The sequence below is a fragment of the Schistocerca nitens genome, chromosome 2 (genome assembly GCF_023898315.1).
Source record: "Schistocerca nitens isolate TAMUIC-IGC-003100 chromosome 2, iqSchNite1.1, whole genome shotgun sequence".
Classification (NCBI taxonomy): Eukaryota; Metazoa; Arthropoda; class Insecta; order Orthoptera; family Acrididae; genus Schistocerca; species Schistocerca nitens.
In genome coordinates, this window is record NC_064615.1 from 252,810,340 (window position 1) to 252,827,988 (window position 17,649).

Genomic DNA, 17,649 nt, shown 5'->3' on the forward strand with positions numbered 1-17,649 from the left:
CACCAAGAATTAAAGGAAGTGCAGCTGGTAAAATAAAGGGCTGCCGCAAGGGGGCTAAAACGGGGCAGTCCATCAGAAGATGGACCACTGCCAGCCCGGCATCACAGCGACACTTGAGCGGATTCTCACAACGAAGGAGATAGCTGTGGGTCAACCATGTATGTCCAGTTCAGAGACAGCTGAGAACAACTTAGTCCCTACGCGTGCCCCTCAAGGATGAGTTCCATACGGTCGTGGACGACTTGACCATGCGGAGCTTATTTGGCGTGTTCAACACTGACCATTCAGAGCTCCAGACATCGCGGACCTTGCTATGTAGGGCTGACCAGAGGTCTCTTTAAATGAGATCAAGCTCCAGGGGTGGCAAAGTGGTGGCCTGCTTGGCCAACCGATCGACACGTTCGTTTCCTGGAATGCCGATGTGGCCCGGGGTCCACACAAACGTCGCTGAATGACCACACTCGTCGAGAGCAAAAACGGCATCTTGAATACTGCACACCAAAGGATCCCGAGAAAAGCACTGGTCGAGTGCTTGCAATCCACTCAGGGAGTCACTGCATATGACGAATGACTCTCCAGGACAGGAGGAAAGGTGAGCGAGTGCACGATAAAGAGCAACCAGCTCCGCAGTGAAAACACTGCTCCCACAAGGCAGGGAATGCTGCTCAACATAGTCGCTGTGGATGAAAGCAAACCCAGTGCGTCCATCGACCACAGAACCATTGGTGTAGACTACATCTGCATCGTGAAACGAGACAAGAAGAGCCAGGAATTGTTGATGAAGACAGGCAGATGGAACAGAGGACTTGGAGTCGCAAGACAAATCCAAGCAAAGCCACAACCGAGGGAGGGACCAAGGAGGGGTAGAAGAAGAGGGCCAGAATGATGGAGGAAGGGGAAAGGACTCGAGTGACGAGAGAAGGGAACGAACGCGGGCCGCGATAGGGAGACCCAACTTAGGCTGCCGTCGTGGGGAGGGAAGTGCAGAAGATGGAGCCTGCGGTTTGGGTGGTCGGGCGAGGCATGGATACGGGCGATGTATGACACAAGCAACTGTTGTCGGCGGAATCTTAGGGGAGGGATTCCAGCTTCAACAAGAAGGCTAGTCACCAGACTATTGCGGAGGGCACCTGTCGACAGTCTGATGCCACAATGGAGAATCGGGTCGAGGATCTGCAACGTTGATGGTGCTGCTGAGTCATACACCACACTCCCGTAGTCGAGATGGGACTGGAATAAGGCCCTATAGAGCTGTAGGAGGGTTGTTCATGCAGCCCCCCAAGCGGTGTGGCTGAGGCAGCGAAGGATGTTGAGGGGCCACCAGCACCATTGTTTAAGCTTGCGAAGATGAGATGTCCAAGTGAGCTGAGCATCAAACAGCATGCCAAGGAAGCGATGCGTCTCCTCAATACAAAGGAGTTCATTGGCAAGGTAGAGTGCTGGATGGAGGTGGACCATTCGATGACGACAGAAATGCATCACTCAGGTCTTAGAGGCTGACAACTGAAAACCATGGTTGGATGCGCAAAAAAGTGCCTTACGGATAGCTCCTTGCAGCTGCCATTCAGCGACACTGATGCTTGGGGAACTGTAATAAAGACAAAAGTCATCGGCATATAGAGAGGAACAGACCGATGAACCCACCGCAGCCGCAAGACCATTAATCGCCACCAAAAATAGTAGAACACTGAGAACTGAGCCCTGTGGGACACTGTTCTCCTGAATATGAGCAGAGCTAAAATAAGTGCCAACTCTAACCTGAAAGGAGCGATTGGGGAGAAAATTCCGTAGAAAAATCGGAAGTGGACCCCGTAAGCCCCATTCGTGCAGCGTAGCAAGGATATGATGGTGCCATGTGGTATCGTACGCCTTCCAAAGATCAAAGAAAACAGCAACTAGATGTTCTCGCCGAGTAAAAGCTGTACGAATAGCCAACTCTAGCGAGACTAAATTGTCGATCGCTGAGCGGCCCTGACGGAAGCCGCCCTGTTGCTGGGCTAGGAGGCCCCGAGCTTCGAGGATCCACATGAGCTGCCAACTCACCATCCATTCCAGGAGTTTGCACATAACGTTGGCAAGGCAGATAGGGCGATAGCTATCAACCACCAGCGGATCTGCATCAGGTTTCAGCACTGGAATGGTAATGCTATCCTGCCAACGAGTTGGGAAAACACCCTCCTTCCAGATGCGGTTAAACAGGGCGAGTAATTCACCCTGACAGTACGCGCAGAAATGGCGAAGAAAATTGTTGTGAATTTGGTCTGGACCTGGAGAGGTATCGGGGCAAGCTGTAAGGGCACTTTGGAACTCCCATTCACTAAATGGGCGTTGTATCATTCCCAACTGCGTACGCTCAGCCTGCTCTTTATTGGCGTGGAATTCTGTGCTGTAGCTTGCTATCGCGGAAATACAAGCGAAGTATTCTGCCAGATGTTCGGCGATGGCGATTGCGTCAGTACAAAGTGTACCCAGAAGAGAAAGGCAAGGGACAGACGCATGAGGGCCAAAGCCAAAAATGCTCCGAACCCGCGTCCACACCTGAGATGGGGAGGTGCGAGAACCTATGGTGGGAACATATCGTTTACTCCATCGCATTAACCACTGAGCCCAGACCCGCAGCCGTTTAAAGGCAACCAAATTCTCTAGGGAAGGATGACGCCGGTGTCGTTGCAGGGCTCTCCGGTGGTCCCGGATAGCTTCTGCAATCTCTGGTGTCCACCAAGGGATTGATTTATGCCTTAGGGTACTTGAAGAGCAGGGGACAGTTGCCTTGGCAGCAGAAACAATGGTCATAGTGACCTCGCCCACTGGCAAATCAATGTCACCAGGAAGCAGAGCAATGGTCATAGTAGCTAAGGTGTAGGCTGCCAAATCTGCTCCACGAAGAGACCATCGTGGCAGCTTGTCAGGGGTTGGGATTGAAGAAGAGAAACCAGGATAGGAAAGTGGTCGCTACCACAGAGGTCATCGTGAACCATCCAACTGAGGTATGGAAGAAGACCAGGGCTACTAAGAGAGAGAACAATGGCAGAGTATGTGCCATGAGTCAAGCTAAAATATGTGGGAGCACCAGTGTGAAGGAGGCAAATGGCGTCCTGTGCCAAGAGAACCTCAACGTTCCTACCCTGGCCCGAGATCTGGGCCCCACCCCATAAAGGGTGGTGGGCATTAAAGCCCCCAAAAGGAGGAATGGCAGGGGGAGCTGGGCGAACAAGGCAGCTAGGTCGGCAAGAGGGACAGCCTCATCTGGGGGAAGGTAGAGGGAACAGATGGTAAGCTCCATTCTTGCCCGGATTCGAACAGCCACAGCCTTGAGAGCCATGTGAAGTGGCACTGGGGCGCTAGGAATAGAAGCAAGAACATAAACACAGAACCGCCAGACACCCTGTTGTATTCTACGTGGTTCTTATAGTAACCCTGGTAGCCACAGAGGGAGGGGGTCTGCCGAGCAGGAAACCAGACAAGTGGCAGGGAAGCTGCAAAAAAGCTGTTTCAACTCAGCAAGGTGGCGGAAAAAACCACGGCAATTCCATTGAAGGATAATGGTATCGGACTGTGAAGACATGAAAGAACCTGTGGGGTGGGGGGTGGGGGTGGGGATAGGTTACGCCTTAGAAGCGCTCGCCGCCACCGATTGCGAAGTAGCCTGATCAACTTCCATAGGAGCTGCGGGTCGAGCAACATCTAGCTCCTGAGTGGACGCTAGATGCTCCACATCATCTTCCGGTGCTGTGGTGAACTCCTTTTCTGTCTCTATGTCCTTCTCCTTTTGCTTTTTCTTCTTTTTGGTAGGGTCCCGTTTGTCCTTCGGTTTATCAGGCTGGGTGGGCTTTTCTGACCCAGCCTCATGGACCGAGGAAGACCTGGAAGCCCTAGGGCCCTCAGGTGGTGGCTTTTTCAGCCACTGGCTGATATCTGGAGGGGCAGTAACCGTGGAAGGGAGGGCACCAAGCGATCCCTTCAGCGCAAGGGGAGCCAGACGAGGCGGGCACTTCTCCAGCTGAGAGGTGGGGACTGAAGTCACCAAAGAAGGAGGAGTTGTTACTTCCGATGTTGATAACAGTGGAGCAACGGAAGAGGGTGTTCCCCCAACTACCTGGGGGCAGGAATAGACGGCCGGGCTGGAGGGCCCACAAAAAGTGGCTGAGCTTGGGGGCTCATCGCCAGGGATGGCGACATCGAAGTTGCTGCAGCAAACGTCAATGAAATGCGCACAGCAATCCCGACAGGTAGGGTTGGCGTCACATCTTGATGACGTGCCCAAACCTCCAGCGCTTAAAGCAGCGCTTGGGAGGAGGGACATAAGGCTTAACATCACATTGATATATCATCACATTGACCTTCTCAGGCAGGGTGTCTCCCTCGAAAGCCAAGATGAAGGAGCCAGTGGCGACCCTACTATCTTTAGGTCCCCTGAAGACACATCGTACAAAGTGGACACCATGGCGTTCCAGATTTGCACGGAGCTCGTCGTCAGACTGCAACAACAGGTCACAATGAAAAATATGTCCCTGAACAATATTGAGGCTCTTATGAGACGTAATGGAGACTGCAACATCACCGAGCTTGTCACAAGCAAGCAATTCCCGTGACTGTGCTGGGGATGCTGTCTGTATGAGGACTGCTCCAGACCTCATTTTAGACATGCCCTCAACTTCTCCAAACTTGTCCTCTAAATTTTCCACAAAAAACTGAGGCTTTGTGTCAGAAATGAGTCTATCTGTTCTGCTGCAAACCAGAAATCGAGGAGAATACGTCTCACCAGGTAATTTAGACCGCCATTCCTCCCCTGGTGCGGACAGGGAAGGGAACGATTGGGGGTCATACTCCAAAGCATTGAACTTTCCTTTCTTAGAGACTCATGCTTGCGCCCTATTCGTATTTCGTTTCATGGTGTTCCCACGAGCAGCTAGGGGAAGGAATGTCCACCCAGACAGAGCCCTGCTTGCCTGGGTAAGCCTAATACAACCGGGGCGCGGCAGGTTCCCCAGAGGTCGCCTGCTAGCAACTGTTCTACTTCAACAGCCATGCGTCTCCTCGGTGCGCAGCACACATTGAGATTGAGGTTTTTTTTATAGACGTTTATACTATCCCCGCGACCCAGGCAGTTAAGCCAAGATTCCCGGCTCTGTACCGTACAACATTCCACTGTCGCGCCTTACGGTGGTCGTTGAAGCACGCTCAGGTATTGAGGACTGGTGGCGCTTCCCAGTCCCCAGCTAAGGGACCCTGGGGTCGCCAAGCCCGTACCCAGCAACTAAATGCTGAGCCCCCTGAGGGGAGAAGAGATAAGGTGCGTGAGATTGCTAGTGCTGTGGGCAACTCGAATGAACGGGTACATAATATTTTGCATAAACATTTGGACATGAGAAAGATGGGTTCCGTGATTGCTCACGCTTGACCCAAAACGGAATCGTGTGAAGTGTTGCAAGGATGGTTTGCAGCTGTTCAGGAAGAATCCACAGGACTTTAAGCTTCGTTTCGTCGCTGTCGATGAAACATGCATACATTACTATACTCCTGAGACCACACAACAATCTAAACAATGGGTTACCAAGGCAGAATTTGCACCAAAAAAAGGCGAAGAGCATTCCTTCAGCTGGAAAGGTTATGGCGGCTGTCGTTTGGGATTCGCAAGGGGTAATCCTCATCGACTATCTGGAAAAGGGTAAAACTATTACAGGTGCATATTATTCATCGTTATTGGACCGTTTGAAAACCGAGCTGCAAGAAAAACGCTGGGAATTGGACCGCAAAAAGTCCTTTTCCATCACAACAATGCACCATCACACACCTCAGCAGTTGTGGTCGCAAAATTAATGGAAATAGGATTCCAACTCGTTTCAAATCCCCCCTATTCTCCAGACTTGGCTCCATCAGACTACTGTTTGTTCCCCAAATTGAAGAAATGGCTGTCGGGACAAATATTTTATTCAAACGAGGAGGTGATTGCAGCAACTAATAGCTATTTTGCAGACTTGGACAATTCCTATTATTTGGAAGGGATCAACAAATTAGAACAGCATTGGACGAAGTGTATAAGTCTAAAAGTAGACTATGTCGAAAAATAAAAAAGGTTTACCACAAACACGTAAGAAGTTTTTACTTTTGCACGGACTTTTCAGACGCCCCTCGTATATACCACATAAATTAATAAGTGATGGTACTGATCCACTATGGTACACAGAACGGGTCAGATCGCTGTTGCAGAAGCAGCGGAAAAAGCATGCCAAATTTAAAAGAACGCAAAATCCCCAAGACTGGCAAAGTTTTGCAGAAGTTCGAAATATAGCGCGTACTTCAATGCGAGATGCTTTTAATAATTTCCACAACGAAATTCTGTCTCGAAATCTGGCAGAAAACCCAAAGAGATTCTGGTCATACATAAAGCACACCAGTGGCAAGACGCAATCAATGCCTTCACTGCGCGATAACAACGGTGAAGTCATTGATGACAGTGCCACTAAAGCAGAGTCATTAAACACGATTTTCCGAAACTCCTTCACCAAAGAAGACGAAGTAAATATTCCTGAATTCCAATCAAGAACAACTGCCAAGATGAGAAACATAGAAACAGATATCCACTGTGTCGCAAGGCAGCTTAAATCACTTAATAAAAGCAAGGCTTCCCATCCAGATTGCATACCAGTTAGGTTCCTCTCAGAGTATGCTGATACAATAGCTCCATATTTAGCAATTATACACAACCGCTCGCTCACAGAAAGATCCGTACCTAAAGAATGGAAAATTGCTCAAATCACATCAATACCCAGAAAGGGATGTAGGAGTAATCCGTTGAATTACAGGCCCGCATCACTAACGTCGATTTGCCGTAGGGTTTAGGAGCATAAACTATATTCGAACATTATGAAGTACCTCGAAGAAAAGATTTGACACGTAGTCAGCATGGATTCAGAAAGAATCGTTCTTGCGAAACACAACTAGCTCTTTATACTCATGAAGTAATGAGTGCTATCGACAAGGGATGTCAAATTGATTCCATATTTTTGGATTTCCAGAAGGCTTCCGTCATCGTTCCTCACAAGCGTCTTCTAACCAAACTGCGTGCCTATGGAATATCACCTCAGTTGTGCGCGACTGGATTCGTGATTTCCTGTCAGAAAGGTCACAATTCGTAGTAATAGACGGAAAATCGAGTAAAACAGAAATGATATCAGGCGTTCCCCAAGGAAATGTTATAGGCCCTCTATTGTTCCTGATCTAGAATAACGACATTGGAGACAAAATTAGTAGCCATCTTAGATTGTTTGCAGATAATGCTGCTGTCATTAACCGTCTTGTTAATCATCAGATGACCAAAACGAATTGGAAAATGATTTAGATAAGATATCTGTATGGTGCGAAAAGTGGTAATTGACCCTGAATAAAGAAAAGTGTGAAGTTATTCACTTGAGTACTAAAAGAAATCCGTTAAATTTCGATTACGCGATAAGTCACACAAATCTGAAGGCTGTAAATTCAACTAAATACTTAGGGATTACAATTACAATTACCCTAAACTGGAACAATCACATACAGAATGTTGTGGGTAGAGCCAACCAAACAACGCTTAGAAGGTGCAACATGTCTACTAAAGAGACACCACGCTTGTCCGCCCTATTCTGGAGTATTGTTGTGCGGTGTGGGGTCCGCATCAGATGGGTCTCATGGACGACATCGAAAAAGTACAAAGAAGGGCGGCTCGTTTTGTATTATCTTTAAGTAGAGGGGATAGTGCCACGGACATGATACGCGAGTTGAAGTGGCAATCATTAAAACAAAGGCGTTTTTCGTTGCGACGGGATCTTCTCATGAAATTTCTATCACCAGTTTTCTTCTCCGATTGCGAAAACATTCTGTTGGCACCCACCTGCGTAGGGAGAAATGATCATCACGATAAAATAAGAGAAATCAGGGCTCGCACAGAAAAATTTAAGTGCTCGTTTTTCCCGCGCCCCGTTCGAGAGTGGATAGACAACTTGAAGGTGGTACATTGAACCCTCTGCCAGGCACTTTATTGTGAATAGCTGAGTGATCACGTAGATTTAGATTATTCCAACCTTGTACAGCACACGGAAAAACGAACACCTATATCTTTCCATACGAGCTCTGAATTCCCTTATTTTATTATGATGATCGTTTCTTCCTATGTAGGTCGGTGTCAACAAAATATTTTCGCATTCGGAGGAACTGCGTGATTGAAGTTTCATGAGAAGATTCTGCCGCAACAAAAAAGGCTTTGTTTCAACAATGTCCACCCCAAATCCCGTATCATTTCAGTAACACACTCTCCCATATTTCGCGATAATACAAAGTGTGCTGCCCTTCTTTGAACTTGCTCAATGTACTCCGTCAATCCTATCTGGTAAGGAACCTACACCGCGCAGCAGTATTCTAGAAGAGGACTAACAAGCGTAATGTAGACAGTCTCTTTAGTAGATCTGTTACATTTTCTAAGTGTGCTGGCAATAAAACGCAGTGTTTGGTTAGCCTTCCCCACAACATATTTTGTGTGTTCCTTCCAGTTTAAGTTGTTGGTAATTGTAATTACTAAGTATTTAGTTCAATTTACGGCCTTTACATTTGATTGCTTTATCGTGTAACCGAAGTTTAACGGATTCTTCTAGTACTCATGTGGATGACCTCACACTTTTCTTTATTTATGGTCAATTGCCAATTTCTGCACCATAGAGATATCTTTATCTTCTGATGACTTTACTAGACGATAAACGACAGCATCATCTGCTAACAACCTAAGACGGCTGCTCAGAATGTGTCCTAAATCGTTTACATACGTAAGGAACAGCAAAGGGCCTATAACACTACCTTCGGGAACGCTAGAAATCATATCCATTTTACTCTATGACTTTCCGTCAATTACTACGAACTGTGACTTTTGTTCACACTTTGCGCGCGGGGTCCTGTTCTGCGCTGCTACGCCTGCCGCCGCCTCCGTGAGGTTGCCTTTTATTACGTTTTATGCGATATCACTCCTTCTTGACGGATGTTTCTTGGCAGAAAATTCCTGATTTTTTAACATGACATGATGCCCTATCCGGGCGAAATGCGTTGTTCTTAAGTCAATATGGAACGTTCTGCAACGTGCGACTGCTTTTAAATAGTAAAGAAAAGGATGATATCCTTGCAGCAAATTAGTACCACTATTTCACGCGTAAGCGACCAAAAGCGTCCGTGCAAAAATAACCGCGTTTTGAGTCTTAAGGCAGTTTTCGTGAAGACTGGCGGCGGTTTATGTTGCCACTGCGTCAGAAGTTACTTTACACTTATTAAAGGTATTTGAAATCTTTCTTTGCAGTTACTACAAATACCAAAGTAGTTTCCCATATGCGTGTTTATTTTGCCGTAAATGTTTCGTTCTATCCATTTAAAACATCGTCAGAGTTAGGATTTTTATCTGACCCATAAAGTCTTATTTGGTGTTTAGCAGCAACTGAGAATCACATTGATAAAATTTAGAAATCGGCTTCAGTTGTAAATGATATTTTATTAGCACGACTGTTTTCGAAGTCTAGTACTGCATCATCGGGTGCCTCACATCATAAAGCCATTGGTGTGAGACGGGCATTACGCATAGCTCTCGTGTATGTGACATTAGAATGTGCCGAAACTGCCAGAGAAGCGTCCGTTTCAGCAGACAACGGAAAATCATATGCAGCTCCTGATAATGGAGCAATAGTCTCCGAAACTGGTCATTTACAACTGCAGCGGATCTTCCAATCTTATTAATTTTTGTCCAATTTTCGCTTGCATGGGGAAGTGTCGTCTGCTTGCACATTTTCTAGGTTTTCCTGAGTTTGTCACTAATATTTTTATCCTAATTTCTCATCACTTGACGTAAAAAACGAAAAAATATTTCACTTCTAGGGCTTTACGTCAAGAAATGTCTAGTGCCACGCACACACGTGAAAGCAGGATAAAAACATCTGAAAGCAGGATAAAAACATCAACGCCGAACTCAGGAAAACCTGAAAAGTGCGCAAGTAGACACTTCTGGATGGAAACTGAAATCATACAAATATGCTAAAACTGACAATGTTTTAAACGAACAGAGCAAAACGCTTGAAGTATAATACATAACCTACGAATTGTTTTTAGCATATGCAAAAACAGATTTCAAACATCTTTAATAGCTGACGATTGTGTTTATGACAGCTAAGACTGACTTTATGGATATTGTTACTCGTAAGAAAATTTCAGGACAATAAGTGTGTTACGAATGTGCTGATAGTTTGTCTACTGTTTAAAAAGCGCTGTTAAGATGATTTTCAAAGTCAAGGTAGTCCCATCCCAAGGGAATAAACATAGGAGAGCAGATGCAGGATCCTGCATCATCTTTCTAGGCAAGCTCCTAATGCAGGTGGTTGGTTAGTTAGATTTTTGTTCAAAATGGTTCAAATGGCTCTGAGCACTATGGGACTTAACATCTGAGGTCATCAGTTCCCTAGAACTTAGAACTACTTAAACCTAACTAACCTAAGGACATAGCACACATCAATGCCCGAGGCAGGATTCGAACCTGCGACCGCAGCAGCAGCGCGGTTCCGGACTGAAGCGCCTAGAACCGCTCGGCCACACGGTCGGCGCGTGAAATAACTGTATTCTCTCGACGTAAAAAGTATATTTTTTCCTGCCGATTAAAGCTCGTGACGGTATTTTATACACTGAATCTGTGGACTAGCTGACCACGGAACCTGCAACCTCTAGAACCTTCTTAATTATTCGGTTACCTTATTTGGACATTTGGACCTATTGTATCACATGAAAGTGTGGACCTGAATCCAGTGTGAAGATAAATGGCAAGCATCTGCACCTAAAGGCAAATATTATAAATGGAAAGAACCACACTTACCAAGATTACCGTGGTTTCACAACATGCCGCGCAGGATTAGCCGAGCGGTCTAAGGCGCTGCAGTCATGGACTGTGCGGCTGGTCCCGGCGGAGGTTAGAGTCCTCCCTCGAGCATGGGTATGACTGTTTGTCCTTAGGATAATTTAAGTTAAGTAGTGTGTAAGCTTAGGGACTGATGACCTTAGTAGCTGAGTCCCATAATATTTCACACACATTTTTTTTTCACGACATGCCTCTACGCAGAAGAGCCATCTCTACAATTACAAGAATGATATTCAATCATGGAAGCTTTCCTGCTCATTTATTCCACCTCCATCTTACGACTTTGGACAAGGACTCAGATATGGGGACGTTAATCATCTGATGATCAAAACAGAGGAAAATTCCTCTATGTAGCTGGGGCATTTTGGGATTCCACTCCCTTTAAATACACACATAAAAAAAATGTTGCGTCACTCCGGTTCCCAGAACTCCTGAAGATAGACGTTGACTATGGATATTGTATCACAGACACAGTCCCTTTGACGGTTCAGAGATGTCACTAAACCCGCCCAAAGATGTAAACTACCATGCATGAGCAGTACCTATTAGACGGAGGGGGTCCGACAGCCGATCAGTTCCAGTCATTCCACCAGGAAGGAGGTACACGGTTCGTGTTGTCTGTAGTTCAACCATGTCTAGACGGTCAATACAGCGGTTCGATTGCGTCCGCATTGTTACGTTGTGCCAGGAAGGTCTCTCAACAAGGGAAGTGTCCGACCGTCTCGAAGTGAACCAAAACGATGTTCAGACATTGAGGAGATACAGAGAGGCAGGAACTGTCAGTGACATGCCTCGCTCAGGCCGCCCAAGGGCTACTACCGTAGTGGATGACCGGTACCTACGGATCATGGCTCGGAGGAACCCTGACAGCAACGCCACCAAGTTGAATAATGCTTTTCATGCAGCCACAGGATATCGTGTTACGACTCAGACTGTGCGCAATAGGCTGCATGATGCACAACTTCACTCCGGACGCCCATGGCGAGGTCCATGTTTGCAACCACGACACCATGCAGCGCGGTACAGACGGGCCCATCAACATGCCGAATGGACCGCTAAGGATTGGCATCAAGTTCTCTTCACCGATGAGTATGATATATGCCTTTAACCAGACAATCGTCCGAGTCGTGTTTGGAGACAACCCGATCGGGATGAACGCTTTAGACACACTGTCCAGCGAGTGCAGCAAGGTGGAGGTTTTGGGGTGGCATTATGTGGGGCCGACGTACGCCGCTGGTGGTCATGAAGGCGCCGCAATGGCTGTACGATACGTGAATGCCCCCCCCCCCCCCCCCCCTCCGATCGATAGTGCAACCATGTTGGCAGTGTATTGGCGAGGCATTCGTCTTCATGGACGACAATTCGCGCCCTCATCGTGCACATCTTGTGAATGACTTCCTTCAGGATAACGACATCGCTCGACTAGAGTGACCAGCATGTTCTCCAGACTTGCCTGGGATAGACTGGAAAGGTCTCTTTATAGACGACGTGTCTCACCAACCACTGAGGGATTTACGCCGAATCGCTGTTGAGTGGCACAATCTGGACCAACAGTGCCATCATGAACTTTCGCTTAGTATACTACGACGAATACAGGCATGCATCAATGCAAGAGGACGTGCTACTGGATATTAGAGGTACCGGCGTGTACAGCAATCTGGACCACCAGCTCTGAAGGTCTCGCTGAATAGTGGTACAACGTGCAATGTGTGGTTTTCATGAGCAATGAAAAGGGCCGAAATGATGTCTATGTTGATCTCTATTCCAATTTTCTGTACAGGTTCCGGAACTCTCCGAACTGTGGTGATGCAAAACTTTTTTTATGTGTGTATTATTAGCCTACTAATAAGCAAACATCGTGCGATGTTTCGATGCCTCGCAAGATTGATTTTAAGGAGTCGAATGAAAATTTGACCAACGATATATAAAAACAGCGTAATTACCATTTCTCCTATAGAACTGATTACAAGTGAAGTGTATTTTCCAAAGTGTGTGTTGACTAAATTGCTGTGCAGAAGATCGACTTGTATCATAGTTCTTGCACCTGTCCGTAGCTAAATAGTGTTATACTGCTGAAGGCATATTAAAACAAATTAAAAAACAGTACTGGGCGTTGTGTGCTGTGTGAATAGGGGCCCTGTCGTTTTAGAATACCGTAGCACTACTCGGGAAGAAACAGTGTACCACTGAATGGACGATCAGCCAAAATGGTTAAATAATACTTCGCAGTTACGTGATCTTGCAAGTGCTCATGGGGCCGATGAAATACCACTGTAGCTCCCCAAATAACCGAACCCCCTCCATGTTTTATTCTTGGGCCGTAAACTCAGCCACAAATTGGAAACAGTGTGCAACAACACTTATCGGATTTTTTGTTTCACACAGTGCTCCATAGTCAGAGTTTTGTGGCTTCGGCTCCACTTTTTTTCTATTATGGGCATTTGCATCACTGTTGAGTGGTTCTGGAATTCCAGCTCACCCTGAAATGCACTTCTTATGGAGCTCTCTTCGTATTGTTTTGGTGCTGATGTGGTTCAGGAGTGACTCCAGTCGCGCAGTGACTTTTGCAGCCGTCGTCCAATTATTTTTCGTCACTATCCTCTTTAGATGACAGACTGTCACGATCAGTGAACACACACACTTCCGACTGCGTGGTGACTTAGCGGAAGGTGTTTCTCCGCTTTTCCTGTATGCAGTCTAATTTTCGATACGGTGCCTCTTGAAACACTTAGTGTCCACATAGAGGACTCGCAACTACACAGAACACTGTTATGACCGCGACTGACAGTTGCAACGCATTGGGCACACTGCACAGGTGCCGTTCGTGGTCAAATACAACAGCACAACCTGCTAGTATCTGTATCTGGGTTAAAGCGTGCCCTTCTTGCGGTGTTTCCGTACTTTCGTCCAAACCCTGTGAGATGATCGTAGACGTTATAAATCCTTCTTACCACACGAGGTTGGCGACAGAATGTCTACTCAGAACTTAGTGGCCATAGACGCACTCATGTTGATGCCGTATTCCTTGATTTCAGTAAGGCACTTGACACCGTCCCGCATTGCGGTTTAATGAAAAAAAAAAAAACGAGCTTACGGACTATCGGAGCAGATTCAAGACTCTCCTTCAGAGAGAACTCAGCACGTCGCTCTTAACGGAAAAATTCGACGGGTGTAAAGGCAATATCCGGAGTACCACAGGAAGCTGTGATAGGACCGTTGGTGTTTACAATACCTATAAATGACCCAGTAGAAAGCGTCGGATGCTCTTTAAGGCAATTGTCTATACCAAAGTAGCAACGCCAGAAGATAGTAAGAATTTGCAGAACGACCTGCAGAGAACTGATTAATGGTGCAGTCTCTGGCAGCTGACCCTGAACGCAAATAAATGTAACATATTGCGCATATACAGGAAAAGAAATCTACTACTGTACAGCTGCACTATTGATGACAAACAGTTGGAGACAGCGTCTGCCGTAAAATATCTAGGCGTAACTATCCAGAGCGACCTTAAGTGGAATGACCAAATAAAACAGATAGTGGGAAAAGCAGATACCAGACTCAGATACATCGGAAGAATCTTAAGGAAATGTAACTAATCTGCGAAAGACGTGGCTTATAAGGCGCTTGTTCGCCCAATTCTCGAGTACTGTTAATCTATCTGGAATCCCTGTCAGGTAGGACTAATAGAGGACATAGGGAAGATCCAACGAAGAGCGGCGCGTTTCGTCACGTTCAGCGTTACGGAGATGGTAAACAAACTCCACTGGCAGACGTTACAAGACAGGCGTTGTGCATCACGGAGAGATTTACTATGAAATTTCGGGACAGCCCTTCTCAGGAGGTGTCGGACAACATATTACTTCTCCTCCCCCCCCCCCTGACATACATCTAGCGTACTGACCATGACGAGAAAATTCGAGACATTAGAGCCAATACAGGGGCTTACCGACAAGCATTCTTCCCACGCACCATGCGCGAGTACAACAGGGTTGGAGAGATCAGATAATAGTACCGAAAGTACCCTCCGCCACACATCATTAGGTGTCTTGCGGACTATGATGTATTTGTTAATGAAGGGATCCAAAACTATACAAACTGATAGTTCTGTGCCAAAATCGGAAATGGCAGGATGATCAAAGCTGACTGAACATGGTTATTTATTAAGGTCCACATTTATTATTTATTAAGTTCCACATTTATTATTTATTAAGTTCCACATTTATTATTTATTAAGTTCCACATTTATTATTTATTAAGTTCCACATTTATTATTTATTAAGTTCCACACTTCCAAATTGTAGTTGTTTCAATGACAGTAAAGACAGCGACGAAAAGAGATTAGAACCTGGAAGTAATATAAAATGGAATGTTAGGAATAGATATGGACGAAAAAATAGAATATAGGAGATGCAACACATAACAGCGACAATCAGAGGAATACCAGTGCTGTATTGGAAAACAGTTCTTATGCAAAGCAGGACAACAATCAGACGTCAGCTGTTTACTTCTTGCCAACTACACACACCGAGATTACAAGGTAGAAGTAACGCCAATGTGGATGATAATACTGAAAGGGGGTGCAGTGGGAATGGAAATAATTGACATTTGATGGAGCGGTGTTTCACACTTACCTGGAGGCGTTGACACGGTATCCCCGGTCACTTCCCTGACATTGGTCTGAGACGCTTCAGCCTCCATGGTCAGCTACCGGCTGGACCGATCACTCGCGGCTACACGCCAACACTGGACAGTAGAGCTCCGCTGCACGCACTCCCCCTTCACGAAGCGTCCCTGGCCCTATCTGGGAGCCGACTGGTCAATGAAGCCAGTCCGACCCGCCGGCGCGACCTCTGCCACACCGCTTATCACCGCCGACAGCGCCTCTCGCGCCGCTTCGCGGTAGCTTGTGACGCGTCGCCGCTTCGCGCCACCCAATAATACGTCACACGAACGCCAGCGGCGGCGGCTCCCGAGATTGTGACGAACTGCACCGGCGGTAGCTGACGTCGCCGTCTCAGCGAACTTTCCGTTCCTCTTTGCGAGGAAGTGGTGCAATATTGTGACTTCCACTCGCTGCTGCGGAGGTAAACATCGAACGAGCTATGACTTAGCAAGGGTGTCTGCAGAAATTTATTGAAGAGGCGGCAAGTTTCTAAGGCTCCCATATTATTATTACTGTATCCGTGGTTCTGAAGGAGTTTCGTGTCCCTAACATTAAATTTGAAGGATACACACAAAACGTGTTATATGTCAGAAGTGTGACAGTTGTCCACACGATATTTTTCTTCATTTCATGTGTCTCCACTCTGAGGAGTGTTGATCAACAGTAATTCTGCCAGTTATTTTTGTTGATACTTAACAAAAATTTCTCATTTTTTCTCCAGTTTCAGAGTTTTAATGTCTAGTATTAGCTTAACATTGTCGGCATATGAATAGAAAAACTTTAGAGAATGTAATTACATTAATAAATTAAATATTCAGGGATATGTTAGGAACGATGATTTGAAACAAAAAACAGTCTAGTAACTTCTACATCTACAGATTCATCTACACGGATACTCTGCAAATCACATTTAAGTACCTGGCAGATGGGTCATCGAATCACCAAATGGCTCTGAGCACTATGGGACTTAACATCCATGGTCATCAGTCCCCTAGAACTTAGAACTACTTAAACCTAACTAACCTAAGGACAGCACACAACACCCAGTCATCACGAGGCAGAGAAAATCCCTGACCCCGCCGGGAATCGAACCCGGGAACCCGGGCGTGGGAAGCGAGAACGTTACCGCACGACCACGAGCTGCGGACACATCGAATCACCTTCACCCTTCTCTATTATTCCAATCTCGTATAGCGCGCGGAAAGAACGAAGCCGCCGGAGTGGCCGAGCGGTTCTAGGCGCTGCAGTCTGGAACCGCGCGACCGCTACGGTCACAGGTTCGAATCCTGCCTCGGGCATGGATGTTTGTGATGTCCTTAGGTTAGTTAGGTTTAATTAGTTCTATGTTCTAGGGGACTGATGACCTTAGAAGTTAAGTTCCATAGTGGTCAGAGCCATTTTTGAAAGAACGAACACCTGTATCTTCTTCATTTCTAATACCGTGAAATAAAACTCGTTTGCTGCAAGTTCTTTGCTTTCCAGCTTTTCGGAGGAGGCATTGTGGTTCAAAACAAGAAAAAATTGTCTAGTGAAGATGCTCTCTTAAAGGGATGCCTTAAGAGCCAAGAACACCGTTCAGTAGAAGACATGTGTTTTACTGTAACGAGCAAGTGCTCCTAACACTGAAGTTATGCACTTTACAGTCGATGTTTACTGGAGAGTTTTTACTTGTTTTGATCCATGCTACCATCTCTCAAAACACGGAAAACAGAGCGTGAAGTCGAAAAAAAAAAAAAGAGGCTTGCTTCACAGTATCGAAGAAGAGGAAGTGTTCATAGCTCATAAGCTATGCATTTTAGAGCTCATGTTACTAGACTTTTTGCTTCGAATGTTCCTCCCTATCACATCCCCGAATATTGAGCATTCTTCCTCGGGACATCCTGTATATTAATCATTCTAATAATAAACGCATTTCTATTCCTAAAACAGACACGATTACAGCGAAAATACAAAAATCGCTAACTACGTATTCCTACCTGCACGGGTGGATGGATACCAGTACGCAGTAAGTCGAGATGGTATTTCTAGAGGGAGGGCATCTGCCCTCTCTTGGCCACACCGTCTTCCTTGGGGA

General features: G+C 46.3%; 1 protein-coding gene across 1 annotated transcript in view; it reads right to left on the bottom strand.

Moving 5' to 3' along the window:
* The window catches only part of LOC126235976 (sterol O-acyltransferase 2-like), a 227,644-nt gene extending 211,932 nt beyond the window's left edge, over positions 1-15,712 (bottom strand). The window contains exon 1 of the mRNA XM_049944953.1: positions 15,544-15,712. Coding sequence (XP_049800910.1) covers positions 15,544-15,610 — 67 coding nt within the window. The 5' untranslated portion in view covers positions 15,611-15,712. The remainder of the gene's footprint in view (positions 1-15,543) is intronic.
* Positions 15,713-17,649: the final 1,937 nt, after the last annotated feature.